Below are 16805 nucleotides of genomic sequence, written 5' to 3' on the forward strand. Positions count from 1 at the left end.
TTGTTAACTCCAGGCTGGCTGGTGAAATGCAGGGAGATGTGAGGCTGGTTTTGGCACCTGTTCTGCCAACTGGCCGGCTGGTACCCGTGTAGTGGTTGGCCAGCTGGTACCTATGTTGGTAGGCTAACCAGCCAGCTACAGACTTCACATTACAAATTTCCCTCCACAGGACTCTAATTCGGGTCACTCTTCTCCCACCCAGACAATTTTTCATCAAACTTAAGCTATTTAGCATCCTGAAGACCCTTTTTGTCTGTCAGATGGTTTTAAAATTGGCCAACAGATTAAAATGTTATTTGGAAAAATGAACAGAGTTACTGTAATAAGCCTCATTTCCTCAGAAAACCAGTCTAGAAACAGAAGCCTTTATGGTCAAGAGTATGGTCCTGTTCTGGTTATCTCTGTTATCCGCAAGAACACTCCAAATATTCAAAGGTATATTCAATTTTAGGACCCACCACTGTTCTACATTGCTAGCAATATTGCTATTGTATAACTATAGCATGTTATTATCCATAAATAAACCCTTCAATGTGTTTTCTACAGCAACATATAGCTTGTTTTCCCATGTGATTTTCCAAGAATGGGTTTCACAGCATGGCTGTAGTTTGTCCTTAAAAAGTTGGTTATTTAATTTCAGCTACTTTGTAGACTGAAAGCTGAAAGATAGGCTCTTCCACGATTTCTGTATTACTTTGAATGAGTTGTCTGCGTCTTTCTTATGAATATTGATGGAGGTTAAGATAGTGATTGCTTCTTCCCAGTGTCTGCTTTTTTCTAATAGTCATTACTAGCACCCTAGGAATAGTGAAACACTTTTGGATACTCAGGATTAGGTTTAGCCATTTAGGCATAAACTAATATTAATAATGACTGTGCTATAGTGTCTTTCTACCAGCCACACACAGAGACTTGTTCATACTTTGCAGCAACATAAATTAAAAAAAAATATATAAAAAATCCAAGTCATGTTTTCCCTTTCTATACATCTAATCAATTCTTTATGTATCATGTAGTTAGCGCATCCTTTCACAAGACCTTTATGTATTTTTGGTTGGTCATTAACATTACCCGCATGCTAAGCTATGCTCTCACAAATACCTTTGTAAGACGCTTGGTGGACTACAGACATGATATTCATTAGTCTGTTACCAGCCATATTCTCCAGCATACCTCCCTTCAGCTGCACAGCTACAATTATTATGTTCCTCATCTTTTAGTCCTTTATAGTACTGTTTCAGTAGCTATATTAAACTACAAGTCAAAGTTTTAAAAGGTTAAAGGTGGATGAAAAACACACATCTGGTAATTTATTCATGCAAATTTGGTTTTTACCTACTTCTTATGTCTCTGGAAGCACTCGCAATTCAGTGTACTTTCTTTAACATGAGTTACGACAGTTTGAATTAGATAACAGGCTTCATAATGTTCTTAGGTTTCTTTGTCATATTTTTTTTTCCTAGCTCATGAGAGGCAGCGTATCACCATTTGCTTTTTACATCAGTCACTTCCACTTAGATTAAGTTGTATCGCTACTGTTTATGAATGCTATTTGCGGTAAAAAAATTGGTTAGCACTTTAAAATGTGCCAAAAATTGACGTAGATAGCCTCTAAAGAGACTCTCAGAATAAAAACCATGAATATTAGTTCATGCAATTAGACTAAAGGGACACCTAAAACTGAAAAAACGTGTTCTGTTGGAACATATTTTATCACAGATAACACATACAATGCAAATTATAGGCAATAATATTTTTGGTCGGTGGACTTAAATCTCTCTCTTCAACTATATGCATAGCTTGCATCTTTATAGTATGTAAATACTTTGAAAAAAACACAGGACCCCCCAAAAAGAGGAAATTTTGTCATCATCATTATTTTGCAGCCAAGCTACTGTCTCATATACAGACCAGATGACTTGTCAAATGCTGTAGAAAGGGCCAATGGCACCTAGAAATTAAATCTTGCTGTCCTGACTCATGATTTACTGACTTAAATTTTTTTTATCCTCTCTCCCTTCTAAAATGCTTTACAAAGACAAGCAAGATTTATTGTCTGGTTTTTGGAAGAATAATCTGAAACACACAAAAATAAAGTTGCTTATGGAGGTGAAGCTGCCTCAGCTTAGGTATTCAGTGTTGTACCAGCTTGAAGAGGTACACAGCATCTGTACGTTAAGATATAAACCCAAGGAAAGTATGAATGCTCAGAAAGCAAAACAAAACTAAGATCTTCAGAAGAAAACAGTGAACCCAATTCTAATCAAGCTTAATAGATATTAGATAACCAATTCTTTCTAGCTTCCTTGAGAAGATGATCAATGCATCCAAAGAAATAAAAGCTCATATCGAGGGAGTGGGGGGAAGAGAAAAAAAGAGAACCCTGAGAATTCCCACCAGCTGATTTCAAGTATGGAAATTGGGTGATAATATAAGGAAGCTGGTTTTCCTTCAATCTCCTATACAGTCAACAGAGAGTTCATTTTCAGAGGGTGGTTTGGGGTTTCAAGGACCTATTTCGCAAAAGCTCATCTTTTTTCATATATAGGGAGTCATGAACAAGCTGCTTCCTAATATTGGCACCCAAAAGGTAGGAGCCTAAAGGTGGGCTTACATGACTAATCCTTTTGCTTTCAAGCTATAGAGCCAGTCAACACTACAGCAATAGGTGCGCTTCTTGGAGGGCTGGGGAAGCAAGCTCTGCCTCTCATTACTGTAAAAGAAGGTTCTGCTGTGCCCCTTTTTTGCAGGCAGGAGGGCACCAGTTAAGGTTATAAATCCTGAAGGTGGCTTTTTCTAAATCAAGATCTGTATAATTTAAGGAGGGCTAAAAACACAGGGAGAGAGGGTCATGGACCTTACCTAGCTCACACAACTGAGAATTTGTAAGAGAGTTGATACAGTGTTTTTAAGATGCAAAACTTCATGCAAGTGTTAAGTAGTAACAGAATATCTAAGAAGGTTGTAACTTCAAAATTTAGTGTTGTGTGAATGTTTACTAAAGATTTATTTTGCAAAGGCAAGGTTGAAGCAAGGTCATACTTAAAAAGATGATCTGCATGAGTCTTGCTAAGGTTGTGCTATATTACCAAAGATAAGGTATTGGTTGTTCCCAAGGGAAAGCGCAGTGTCGTCGGTAATATTGCTTCATTCTGTTGCATGAAAATGCTTCTTGAAAAAAATGTTGGCTTTTTTTAAAGGGAGCCAGTCATAAGTCAGTCTAAATGTGTTTGAACATAAGGCATCTGCCCTTGCTCATTAGAAACTCATCACCTTTTCCTTGTTGCTTAATAGGTTATGTTTTCACCTGCAGGGACTCTAGTGCTCTTGATTATGGAAATCTGGAAGTGGCTTTCTGAAAGTAGTCTATCAAATGCTAATACAGATTTATTTCTTGCCAGCACTACTTGTTTATTTCTTGTATTCATTCAATATGGTTGCGCCGTGTTGCATATACATCAGTACTTCTTTACTTGGTTTCTCTAGCAGCTTGTACAAAACTACTAGACAGAAGGCTTGAGTAGTACTGAATTATAAAGCAGGGAGAGTAATGCTCCACTTGATAAAGTCCTCTGCTCTTCTAGCTTCCACTGAATTCATAGACACTCCTTAAAGCAACATAAGTAGGCAAACTCCGAATTTCACCAGCTAGGACTGAAAGAACTGTAAGCCCCTGGCATGCAGTTCATTTCTGCATCCACTTTTTGTCTGCTCCCATTTGGTAGACTAACTGGTGTATTTACTTTAGGAAAGCAGTTGTAGAAAAATGTCTAAAAATCTGATCTAAAATGTTAGAGGCAATGAACTGTTATTTAAATTGCACTTAATCGTGGTATTGACTTGAACTTGTTTGAATGCACGTGTCTGCCTCCCTCAAAATGCGTTTCTTCTAGATGTTTATCACTGTGACATTGAGGTTTTTATGGTGCTCAGAAGTGCTTTGGAGGAAATGGAGAGTGTTTTAACATTGCTGATTTACTCTTCGGGTCTGCAGTAATTTCCTTACTGCCTAATTATAAGACTCGGTTTAATTTACTTTACACATAATGTTTACTGATGCACATATGGTGCCATAGTTCTGGAAACTATACCCATATCAGGTGGTTTTGTGTAAGACCACAGTGTGTAATATTTTCGTCAAATGCAGGAAAGTTTTATTTGCAACATAATAGTAGTAATGGGTTATTTTTTTCTGGCAAAATACGAAGAGTGTAGTAGCTATAGCTGTTTTTGCTTTTTGAAATAGAGACTTCATTTTATTTATTTATTTATTTTAACTGAATGAAGTTGTGAGCACCAGAGGGTTGACCTTTCAAAGTGGCTTGTAAGGAATTATGAAACAAAATCCAGTGACAGCTATATTGCGTTAGAGTAGATTACTGCACAGAGTTTGTCTGTTATTCCTCAAATAATGAGTCTTCGTAAAAGCTCACATATTTCAGCAAATCTTTGTTCTCAGTCCAGGAACTTTAGAGGATGCCTAGCTCTGTAATCACTGCAGAGAAACAAGTATGGAGTTTCTAAAACTCTTTTTAATGAGGGACACTGGAGAAGTGTTTGGAGAAGTTCAACAGAAGTGTATAATGTTGCTACTCAAAAAAAAAAAATCAAACTAAATGAACAAAAAAACCCCCAAAATTTATTCCAAAAAAATTTCTATTGATGATAGTTTTACATAAAGAAGCTCTTACTGTTCTGTAGTGTCAACCAGAGGATGACCTGTAGTCACGTCAGCTAAATAAACTTATAGAAGCTTGGATTCATAAACACAGCTTCAAATTTTGATGTTCATTATCTATAATGCAGAAGCATGAGGTAGGGAGCACTGTAAATGCAGAGGAAAACATAGTCCTTTTACAAAGACTTCTGTAATTCTGTCCTCCTAATGGATTTATGAGCAATGGCAAAGTATGTGAATTTAATTTCCAAATGGGATTTCAGCATTGCTTTTTTTTTTGTTTTTAATTGACATTAATTTTATTCAGTAACACTATTTTTAAGTATTATAAAATGTCTTTAATGTTACTTGTTCTTAAGCAACCAGAAATATAAAAAGTTTTGGGTTCAGTTTTTGCTTTATAGAAATTACTGCAAAGGAGAAGAAAACAAAACAAAATAAAAACAACAAAAACACCAATAAAACAAGCCCAAGAAAAAAACCCAGGCTGTGATCTCACTGCAGAAAGGGCTTTTGTGAAAGGTATGAATGATAATTGATAGTATCAGATAGCAATCATCTCTGTCCATGGGGCAGGTTCAGTTTGTGACTTTGAGTGACTCTTGAAAAGGATGATGAGAAATCCATTTTTGCAGAACACAATCAATTTTTAATCTTATTTCAGCCTTTGTCTGGAACTCCAATAGATAGCTCTACCAAAGACAGCTGTCATCAGCCTTCATCGGGGCTAAATCTCTAGGTCTTAGAGAAGCTAATGATAATATTTAGTATGTCAGGCTGTTCATGCAGCTGGGGTAGGTGGGAACGCTTTTAAGTGAAGTTACTATACATGCTTATCATAGTAAAGATAACTTCACGAGGGGTTTTCATAGAAAACTTTCTTCCCATTTGTGACCAAATAGCTATTTAACTTCCTCAAAAGAGTTATGTCCCCAATTTTTCATCTTATTTACTGTATTTCTAAAAACCCAATAAAGCTTCTTGATTTAAATATCAGTCCAAGAGAGCCTAAGACAATACGTAAAGATACACAGTGTATTGTGATTCTCTGTTTAATCCGTGGATTTTGAATCCATGACTTTTATTCTTCATTACCCTCCTTTTTGTCACATCTCTCTCCTGTTTTGCATCAGACCCTCTAGGCTTGCAATCTTTGTGACGTCTTTGACACGTTGCACTCAGCTTTCTTTTCTGTCTAGGTAACCTCCTACAATCTTTGCTGCCATCTTTGTTCCTGTGTGTAATGTCCTGTTCTGCAACTTCATCCTTCCGTGTTCTCCTTGTCACAACTCTACCCTCCCAGGTCATACAAAATGCAAAAGTTAATCACTCTCTTTCACTTCCAGATTATTTTGGCTTCATTGACAGTTCAGTCCTTGCCTGTATTTCTGTCCTCCTGTTTTTCCAGCATTTTTCAACAGTAATCTCTGTGCTGTCCTCTACCTCTTTAAATCCCTCAATCATTCTTTATTGTTAGAAATAGTAAATGTTTGGTACTATCGCAGCACTCCAATCAGCTTTAGGATTTTATTGTTCTATCCAGACACAAAATAAGACAGAGTTCTTTCCTTGATATTACTTGTATATTTGAGGGGTGTGTGGATGTCTGTCCCCCAACTTTCTATATTTTTATCTGCTTTCATGTAACTGCCCTAATGTTGTTAGCAAGCCCAGGGGTTGCTCTTGCAAAAAATTAATTTTTGAAAGGGCAATATAAAATTTATAAGTCACGAAAATTGATAAAACACAAAACAACAACAAAAGAAGATATTAATGAGGATTAAGTACCTATGTACTTGGTAGCTTCTGTGATTCTGGCCATATACCATTTTGAGGAATCCTTTGTAGTGACCTACGACTAGCAGGAACTTTTTGTGTTTGTGTCTTTCAAATCTGTGATCAAGACTTGTCACTTCATGTTGCTTTCCATTAGTAAATTACTCCCCAGTCTTTCTCTGACTAGGGAAATTTCTCTTCAGAGAGAAGAAAGCTCACACACAGAAAAATATATGAAGAAGTATGATCAGTCTTTGTACCAGCATTTCTTCCTGAGTTTTTATCTTAGGCTCAAATCTTAAACATTTTTGTGAAGTATATTCCAGAAATCTGTAGTTTGGGTGTCCAAGTGTGGTACATGCTTTATATGTTAATCTTTTTGCTGTTTAATCTATCAATACCTAATTCATGGCATTAGCATCCATCTACTAATTTTTGGTAGATTTGGTCACGTCATGATGGTTTTGTAGTGTGCAGAATCTACTGGGGCTTTCTCTTTGGCGCTATACTGCAGTAGCTTCTAACACTCACTGTCTTATTCTCCAGAACTCAATTTCATGATATATTGGAAGAGACACACTTTAACTGCAGTGGAGAAGGCTTTATTTTCATCTCTTTCAATTAAATTAATACTTGTTTGGGAGCGCTCTGGAGCTGCAAACTGGAGTTGGGTTCAGCTTGTAATGCACCTTAAACAAAAAATGGTGAATAAGGTACTCCTTGGTAAACTTTTGTTACAGATAGCTTTATGCTGCCAGTCTCTATAAAGTTTAACAATCTGTTAGAGTCATTAATCTCCTGCTGTGACTTTACCTTCCAGTGTCAGCATTAGACATTTAATTCTCTACTAGACTGTAAGTAGCACTGAGACACTTTAGTTCTAGAATTGTTATATAGCCATGGAAAACATCATTTCAGTGGGCAGTTTAACCTCTTTGAGCTCAGTTATTGCTGTGAATTCACAATGATAAAACAGCCCTAAATAGTGCTTAGAACAGTAGAACATGATGCTATCAAAACCAGCAACAGACTCTGCACCATAAACTGACTAAATTGACTGAACTGGAAAGACATAAAATCTGCCTTATGGTTCACCATTCATACTTTTAAAAATATTTGCAGGTCTTGATGTTTTCCTTTTATATCTTTGTGCTGGTCTGGCAAACTTGTTGTTCTTTTAGCTGTGTGCTAATTAATAAAGTTTTCTCCATGACAAAATGAATTAAGCAAGACCTTTATTTAATGTGCTTTTTCCTCTAACAAATGGAGTTTCATGGAGTGGAAACTACCCACACTTTGAATTCACCTCTAACTTAAAAATTCGGTGGGGAAAAAAACCCTAAAGCATTGTCTTATGAGTAATAGTTTGTGTCTTAATATTTATATCAGAATGCAGGGTAAATTAAGGCATTGCAAAGACACTTGTTAATGTACGTACGAGCGCAAGATCTCATGCTGTTTTTAGAATAAAACTTGACATGTTTTTGCTGCATGTTTTATGACCATTTAAATTCAAGTCACATTCTCCCATTCCCTTCTGAGCTGATGTTGGTTGGATGAAACAGTAAAATTTCTGGATGCATAAGCCATCGCTTTGGCTGGACTTTGTTGCAGTATGCAGAGGAACGTACAAGATTAGTTTTCCAGTAGTTATTTACCTTGATGAATAGCCCTAATTGGATCAAATAGACTGGCAATGCTGAGCTAATACTTTTAAATGTCTTGTCTTGTGCAATTAATATTAGCTTGTCATGTATCCATTTCAGCTATTGGATGAATGTCTTATGTTCGTACTCCTGTCACATTTAACAAATGATTTTGTCAAGTCATTCTTTATAGCCTGTAGTGATGGATAGCAAAATTTGTGGTCTCCTGCGTATATAAAACCCGTTAACTATACCTTTCAACTTCAATGCAAGGGCATCCTAAAACTCTGATAACCAATTTCTAACAAAATTATAATGCATGTTTACATGAGGGGTCAGAAATATGCTACTGACATCTATGATTAACACAGCATAAGAAAATAGAATTTGTTAATTTTGTATTTGTCAAACCTGTGACAGTCAGTTTAGGTTTTTTTCAGCTGCTGCGACTCTGAACTGCAGAAAGCAACGTACAGTTACCATTAGAAACAAGAGATCTATTAATTTTTATTCAGATATAACTGTACTGTGTATTTACAGTGGTACACCCCAAATTGCTGGTTAGCTGATTCTCTTACTGTCCTTTTTATGGATTTTTAGTATGTGGTTGTAGACTGAAGATATTTAATTCCGATGAAAATAAACTGCGTACTTAAACATCCTCAGACTTTTCTTACAGTTCCATGGGGCATATTGTTTTAATCCGATCTATAACACCACATTAACCTTGATTAAAAATTGAATTGCTTGTTCATTGAACACAAAGCTTTGAAACAGATACTTCCTTATGGAATGATATAAACAGAAAATATCAGTGTTCATTTAACATTTAAAATAGTTTTTTCCAGTGCAGTGGGTGGTAGGTTTTATTGATAATGGCATTGAACTTGTTCAGGTGGATTTTTTTTAAGAATTTTCCCTGAGAATGAGGTGGGAACAACATGGGATTTTTTAAAACCTTTGTGTGTTTCTTTGGAAATGGTACCATTTGGTATATTTTGGTCCAATGGACTTCAAAATGTCTAACTGTAGGTACAAAAGTGAGGCATCTAACTTGGGAGCAGAGCTTCTCAGCGAGTGTTGGGAGGGAGATGGACATCTGCAGAGGTTGATTAAGCAAAAGTGAGGAGATCCTTTTCTAGCAGTATTTCTCCCTTAATGAAGGGAGAATACAGATGAAACCCTCCATTTAGTAGGGAAGGACCGATATTCACAGTCATCGGAAAGCTATCAGCCATATAATGCAGAGTGCTATGCTGGTGCACTGTTCTCTGACATTTAACTTCCTAGTGTATTTTTTTATTATTTTGCAATGCTTTGATGTGTTTGGAGAAATGTTAGTCTTTATTTATGTATTGAGATGGTGTCAATGAAAACTATTCATGGATCAGGATCTCATTGTATAAGATGTGCTGTAAACCGACCCAAAGGATGGTCTGAAAGAGCTTTCAATGTAAGAATAAAATAAGAGTCAGCAACTGGATATCAACAGATTGATGTGAGGAAAAAAAGAGAGTACAAGGTGACAATGAGATAGATGGTAGCAACCACACACCAGCTTCCTAACTGTTGGCAGGTCTCTGATATATTCTTCGTCTCTCCCTCTTCCCCCCCACCCAGCGTGTATGTATTACTCTGTTAGCTCTTCTGAGTGCCTTTCATCATTTTGGAAGTGGAAAAATACTTTCCAGGTAGAATATGAGTCGAATTAATTTTTAAGGGATATTAAGAATCGCTGTTCTTAATATATTGGCTGATTTAGTTGTAATAGAAATAAAAGGAATACCTCATGCAAAAAAATATATCCTATTTTGCTTTGCTTGTTTTTGCTACACCACTCAGGGACTGAATGGAAATATTCAAACTTAGATTTCTCCTTATTCAAATACAGGTGACAATTGCTGCTGTCAAACAGCAAATATATCTTGGATCATGTGTTTACAGTGCCTAACAATATACCAGTTTTCAGTATGATAGGATATTTTGATGATACCTCGTCTGGCTAGAGCTTTCTTGTCTGGACTGCAAAATAGAGAAAATTACCTTTCCTGATGTTTCATCTAACTAAAAATGCATTATTTTAAGGAGACTAGTGGCTAGCCAGACCTCCAGGCTGTATAGCTCCCAGCTTGTGTTTGAGTCCGCAGTTTTTCAGTCTTAACAACCAAAAAAGCTGGAGAAAACATGCTAAAAATGTTTCTAATCCATACTCCTATAGAACAATTAAGCTTCCAGGAAGAATTACTTAAGATTTCAGTCATCTTTCTGGCTGTCTTTCAAATTTTTGTGACGTTTGACATTAATTAGTAGTTATTGGCAAGGTAGAGAAGAAGTTAGTGACATCATTCTTAATGGTAATTGTTTCAAACAGATGGTTTTTATGAAATAACAGGTGTTTGTTCTTAAATAACTTGTAGGGTGTGGTTTTTTTCTTTGGAATAAATTATAGTATGTTTTCTAATCTACCTGGAAAATTCTTAGAAAGGTTAGAAAGGTTTTCTGTTTACACCTGTTGGAGGTATTTGAACAAGAATATGAAGCACAAGGCATGTGCTAAACTAAATACTCATTATTGCATAGAATACTATTCAGTGCAGGAATTAGAGACGGCTTAGAAATATTCAGGCTAATATTTTTAATGGTTGCTTGAAGTTAAGCTCCTTAATCCATATTTGGCTTTTAAGTGAGCTGAACTGTTTTTTAAAGTGGCGTGCAGCTTTCAATTCTCATCAGTTTGCAATGTCTTATGTGGGTAATCACCACCATCCTATATAGATCCATTCAGTTCAGTAGGATTAGATGTGTGAGTCAGCATGAATCTCAGGAGGGTTTTGCAGAGCTAGGCCCTTAAGTATTTGATATTTGTATGCTTGCTGCGAATATATAACTTGGGAGAAAGAAAGAAAAAAGCCCAAGCTCCCATACAATGCTGTGAGATGTGACACATCAATGCTTAAGTAAAAGTAGCCAATGAATACAGTGGTAATGTATATTGATAATTCTCCTTTTATTTACTGGTCTGCTTTCTTTTGTCACAGCTACGGAAGGCAGTAATGGATCATATATCGGATTCATTCCTCGAGACCAATGTCCCGTTACTGGTTCTCATTGAGGCTGCAAAAAGCGGTAATGAGAAAGAAGTGAAGGAGTATGCTCAGGTCTTCCGTGAACACGCCAACAAGTTAGTTGAGGTAAGTGACCTTATTGGCACAGCTAGACTTCCATCTTGCCTCTCTAGGAGAGGCAAGAAAAATTAATAGTGGCTGAAATGACAGACATAGCATTTCTGTAATACAGGTTTCAGGACTTCTGGTGAGCTTTATCCTAGTGATCACACAGCAAATGTCTGGATGACTGGCAACAAGGAGCATGTGCTGTACTTCAGTAGTTCATTAAAGAAATTGAGCATGGTAAAAATGGTATTTCCAGTATTTTGTTAAAAGTCATGAGCAACAAGAAGTAGATTGCATTTCAGCTTTAGTGACAATATGATAGATCTTAATTTCTATTACATAAAAAGCCAAATAGGTGTTTCACAACTCTGTATCTGGTAGTGGCCAAAGGATTCTCTAGACTTAAGAGCTTGTTGTGCTGAAATAAACCAGAGAAAAGGACGTATAGAGAAGACGTAGCCTTAAGACTGGTCTGTATTGAAAATACACACACAGTACCTTCTCTTTCTGAAGAGACCTACTGTGTAAAGTCAAATGACAATTTCAAGTCTTCAGGGATAGTATTGAAATAACTCTATTCTGCCCTGAGGAGTATAAAACATAATGATTGAAGTCTAGGTGCTTGTTGAATGGACTTCCAATAAAATAATGATAATGTTCATGTCAGTTTGCCCTTTAACATATCAAGAACTATGAAAAATGCTTATATTTCTTAAGCAAAACACAGAGTTATATTTGTCTTTGATATTATTATGTGGCATTATTGACTTCTCTCTACTAGCATTATTTTGAAGAATATGTAGCCCCTTTGCAACATTCTTTCTCTGTAGTCATGCCATGTGTTCTTTAGCAGAGGAAAGTGCTATTGGGGAACTATGGATTTGACAGGCATTGAAGTATGCCTTTGAATGGCTTCTGTTTTAAAACAGGCATCGTCCTAATTCTCTAGTACCTGAGCTGAAGCAAAGAGTAAGAGTTTCTCGATTCCTATTGACTAAAGATAGACAGTTGCCTGACAAATGTGTGTGGGGGGTGATATTTTTAGTGGGAGCAAGGTGCTATTCTGGAGCACCTCATTCTTCCCATGTACAAAATGGGGAGTCAAGATAGGTTCCGGGGTTTAAAAATTCTGGCTGGATTCTGTGCAATGCTGAAAACGGTAAAGGTTTGTTACCATTATCTTCAAGAGGAGCACGGGACTGCCAGCAGCTTTCAGCCCTGACTCCTCTGAATTATGCAGAGATTTGTTACTGCCTCCTGGTGACTGGAGCTGTGGTAATGAAAAAGGAAATAGGCAGCGCGTATATAGAGAGAGACAAACAAACAGACAGACAACCCCTCCGCAATATTCATAGTTATATTGTAGTGGCGGTCAGAGTTGCAGCTTTACACAGAATATCCAATGCACATATGTGGTTAGTATTACAGCAGTCCGCTCCTCCAGAGATTTGCAACAAAGTGTTGCAATTATGGGTCTAATTGCATTATTAAAAAACTAAAAATAACTAAGTAGAACTTTGTTAACAGATAATAAGAGGTAGTGAATAAAAAGCAGAAAAATACCTTTTAAAGTCTATAGCTAAAAAAAACCCCATCACCCCCTTCAAACCCAAAGAAGAACAAAAAAAAAACCACTTTCAACTGGAAGAAACCCAACAAGAGAGTGGTTATAGTTATCTAGCTTTGGTTTTACTAGCCTAACATTACATTAGACTTGTACTTTAGACCAAACTACAGTTTGGTTACTGATTTTGAACGTTATGTGATCATCTTTAGGTACCCCACCAATAAAACAATATCAATAGATGTCCTGGCCCTCAGACCTAATATTTTTATTACCTTTAGGTTGTTCCAGAGTATTAAAAGCAGATCCTTAATTGATTCTTGGTACTAGCCTGCAGGGTCCTTACTCTTTTCCAAGGGTGGGTTCCTTTAGAGGGATCTTAGTGTTTTATTTGTAAGGATTCTTTCTATTTGGGGTAATAAAGTATCTTGAATAAATTAATTTCTAGTGTGAGTGGAATTTTGAAACCCAGGTTTCAGGTTCATCAGACTGCACAAGAAATGGAATATATTTACATCCTCTGTATGCTAGATTTTGCACTTAAAATAGTTTCATCATTTTTACTTAATGATGCACAATGGTATCTTAGCAGATGGACTTCTATGGTTTTGTGGGTCAAGTAAATTGCAAATAGTAAAATGTAGTTTAAAGATGAGACATAATCAAGTGACTATGGAATGTAAGATCTTTTCCCAGGCATAGGGCCAGAATTGCGTACTAATATATGCAGACACAGTTCCACTGGAGTATTTGGAGTTGCGCTTGCTTATGTTAGAGGAATGTGGCACTGAAAATCCAATACTGTGAAAACTCTATCAATCATTAATTTTTCAAATCAGAATCTGAATTTCTTCGATGTCTTACCAAGCTCACTAGAAAGTCTATCAAAAGGTCATGGAAAACAGCCCATGTTTTAATACTTCTTTTATGTAAACGCTATGTTTTACCAATCCGAGGAAAAAGAAATGCATTCCTTGATATTTGGTGAATACAAATGGCAAAATTTTCTTTGCATAGCCAACACATTTTCAAAAATATATGCTGTAAGAATGAGGCTTATGGAAGTTAACTTTTTTTTTATAGTACATATTACAGAAATCTTCTCTTAAGAGCTACTTTCATTATTTCTGTGTTTTCCATACCCCACCTCTTATCACAACATTTTGGCTCTTGCTTTTCACTTGACTTGCTATGATATGCCTCATTTGATGAATTCTCATATTTCCAGACATTCTCTGACAACGAATTTTGTCTATGAGTTTTGTTGGAAACCCAGAGTAAGATGTCATTCCATGAAACTTGAGGCACTTTATCTGTGATACCTGTATTTAGAAGCTTTCTTGTCTCAGGGTCCCTCCAGAGTCCAAGAAGGCAGAGCACCTCAAGAATGAGACCCAGCTTAACTATGATGTGAATCATCCAAAATGACTCAAACAGTCATACAGATATTTGGGGTAAAAAATAATAATGAAATAAAACAGAATTTAGATGGTACTATTCCAGGCTTAGACAGCTAACTCCTATTCTTCAAATCAGCTGTCATCTTTCCACTTTTCTGCCTTCTGAAACTGAAGTTAGAGAAGTGATAATGCCTTTCCAGGTCATGATCTTTACCTAGTGAATCCCTTTAATGTTTTTAAAAATTTATCTGTAATGATCGAAAGACAGCAAATGTCTAAGTTGTGTTACCAGCTTCGAATGTGACCTTGGGAAGTCATTTAACTTCTGTATACAGACATCTTCATTTGTAGCATAAGGTTAATGACAGATAATTCTAATACCTACCACACAAATGCACTCGGCTGATAAATCAACTCAGATTTATTCAATACTTCTATCAAAGCACTATACAGCAGATAATTAATTATTTTTTATTAAATATTCTGTTTAGTAAAGCTTCCTTGGTTTACCTGTTAGTCCTCTGGCCTGTTTCTTGCAAAATTAAATTAGTAAATCCAACCACTTTTGCTGGGAGATGAAACTCAGCATCCAGTAAACTTCTAAGAGCCATGATAGCAAGCTGTTTAGTTGCTTTCACTAGTAAACATCAATATGTTTGAAGTTTAATTAAGAACTGTGAAAATTCAGATTATAGGGCCTTCTGGTTAAAATAGTGAATTTTATCAGGCTTTCCATCCTCACAAGGATGATGAAAAGTCCAAGAGACTTCTACAAATGATTTAAGTTTGTGTGGTTTTTTAATATATTTTTATGTAAGAACTTCACCATTTGGTGATCAGTGAACATTTAAGAGTTAAATACAACTGCATTATTCTTCCTTGAAACTTATTTCCAACAAAATTGTAATGAAGGGGATTTTTGTTCTTTAGCATGAATTGATGCATCACCAAATTTGAAACAGTTAAAAATAATTTTTTGAAAAGACAGTGCCTTACCAATTTTGCAGGAATTTATTTTTATGAAGAATTTTGTGGAGCATACATGTATCTATCAGTTTCATCTCATACAAACTTAAAGATGAACACTGCTAGTGGAAGAACTGTTTTAGGCAATGGCTTGTGGTGATTAAAATTTGATATAGTGCAAGCAAATCAATAGTATCACAAGATTGGATAGGAATTTGTAGCAGATGAAACCTAACAGCAACATTTCTGTTTCTGCTTTATAGTCTTTGTCCATTAGGCTTGAAGGAGTCTTTATTAACTTTCTCCTGATCATGTAATTCCCACTTCGAAGAGGATTCTAAGGTTGTTTTTGGGAGTTTAGGCATTTGGTTATTTCTTTTAGAATGTCAAGGGAAAAAAAAAGTTAGTGTTTTAACTTCTTTGTAAGTTACAATGCAGGCTGCCCTTCATTTTCCAATAACTGTTTTATCCGTAGCTACCTAATTCATACTGATTGTATGTTTTCATATGATAAATGAGCTTCCACACTGAAGATAGAAGGGGAAAAATCACTGCCAGCCTGCACACAAAACATGCAATTAGACCTCCTCAGTGACCCCTGCTTACTTGATTTAGTAATGAGAGGAGAGGGGAAAAAATGTGAAAGAAAATTTTACTGTCATGGTCAACAATGAATTTAATCTAGATTTATATCATCCATAATGGATCTAACATCCAACCCCATATTTCTTCATTCCACTGTTTTCTTTGTGCTATTTTAAATATTGTATAAGTTCATGAACTCACTTGGATTTTCATTTAAGATAGACAAAACACAGAGTAATAAGCTTAAGAGGGAAAAAAATGACTTCTTTATTTTAGCAACTTTAGTTCAAGGAATAAAGAGTGTTCCTTATGATATATTTCACAAATACTGTTCATACTTAAATAGTTCTATTCTTTTTTATTTAAGTGCATGTCACTGCATTATCGGAGTATACAAGTAGCTGTTTGCTTCTGTGTCCAACTTCTTTCATGAAAAATGCATACATTCCTGCGTTTCATCTTACAGACTGATGAGCTTTTATTCTTGTATTTTTCTTTTAGTTGACATTAAGCTAGATAAAAAATAATATTTAGAAGATGATAATCCTTGGCTCTAATCAAAGAGTGTTGAGGAGGTCATAGATTAGTTTAATTCAAGCCCTTCGAGTTGAGAGATTTTATTTGAAATTAAAGCTGTGGGCTACCTCTGTGTCCTAGTGTTTCATCTGCTCATTTTAGTTTTAATTTCCATCTCAGGCCTTTCTTCCCTGCATGGGCAACAGATGTTCTTAATTCCTAGTAAACACCATGAGTATATTGACGATACCTAAAACCATGAGTCCAATTATCTGCAATGAGAGCATAAAAAACTTGAACTCTTTGCATTTATTTCTTCCAAGTCTCTGCTGCAGCCAGATGTAGTTAGTCCATCTCTTCACCTTGGATGTGTATATGTCTTTGAGGCAAAGTGAACTCAGTCTTTCAGGGTAAAACTTTTTGGTAATGTTATGTCATCGGTGAACTCTTTACACTGGCTTTTTTACTTACATAAGCCACTGGATATTGGTAGTCCACTGG

The 16805-nt window shown here is 36.0% G+C and overlaps 1 protein-coding gene across 2 annotated transcripts in view; it reads left to right on the forward strand.

Annotated features, from left to right (window-relative positions):
- Positions 1-16805, forward strand: part of CTNNA2 (catenin alpha 2) — a 519842-nt gene that overhangs the window by 398835 nt on the left and 104202 nt on the right. For both annotated transcript variants that reach the window (XM_063335103.1, XM_063335102.1), the window contains one exon: positions 11139-11291. In XM_063335103.1, the coding sequence (XP_063191173.1) occupies positions 11139-11291 (153 nt within the window). The remainder of the gene's footprint in view (positions 1-11138; positions 11292-16805) is intronic.

The sequence above is a fragment of the Chroicocephalus ridibundus genome, chromosome 5 (genome assembly GCF_963924245.1).
Source record: "Chroicocephalus ridibundus chromosome 5, bChrRid1.1, whole genome shotgun sequence".
NCBI classification, from domain to species: domain Eukaryota; kingdom Metazoa; phylum Chordata; class Aves; order Charadriiformes; family Laridae; genus Chroicocephalus; species Chroicocephalus ridibundus.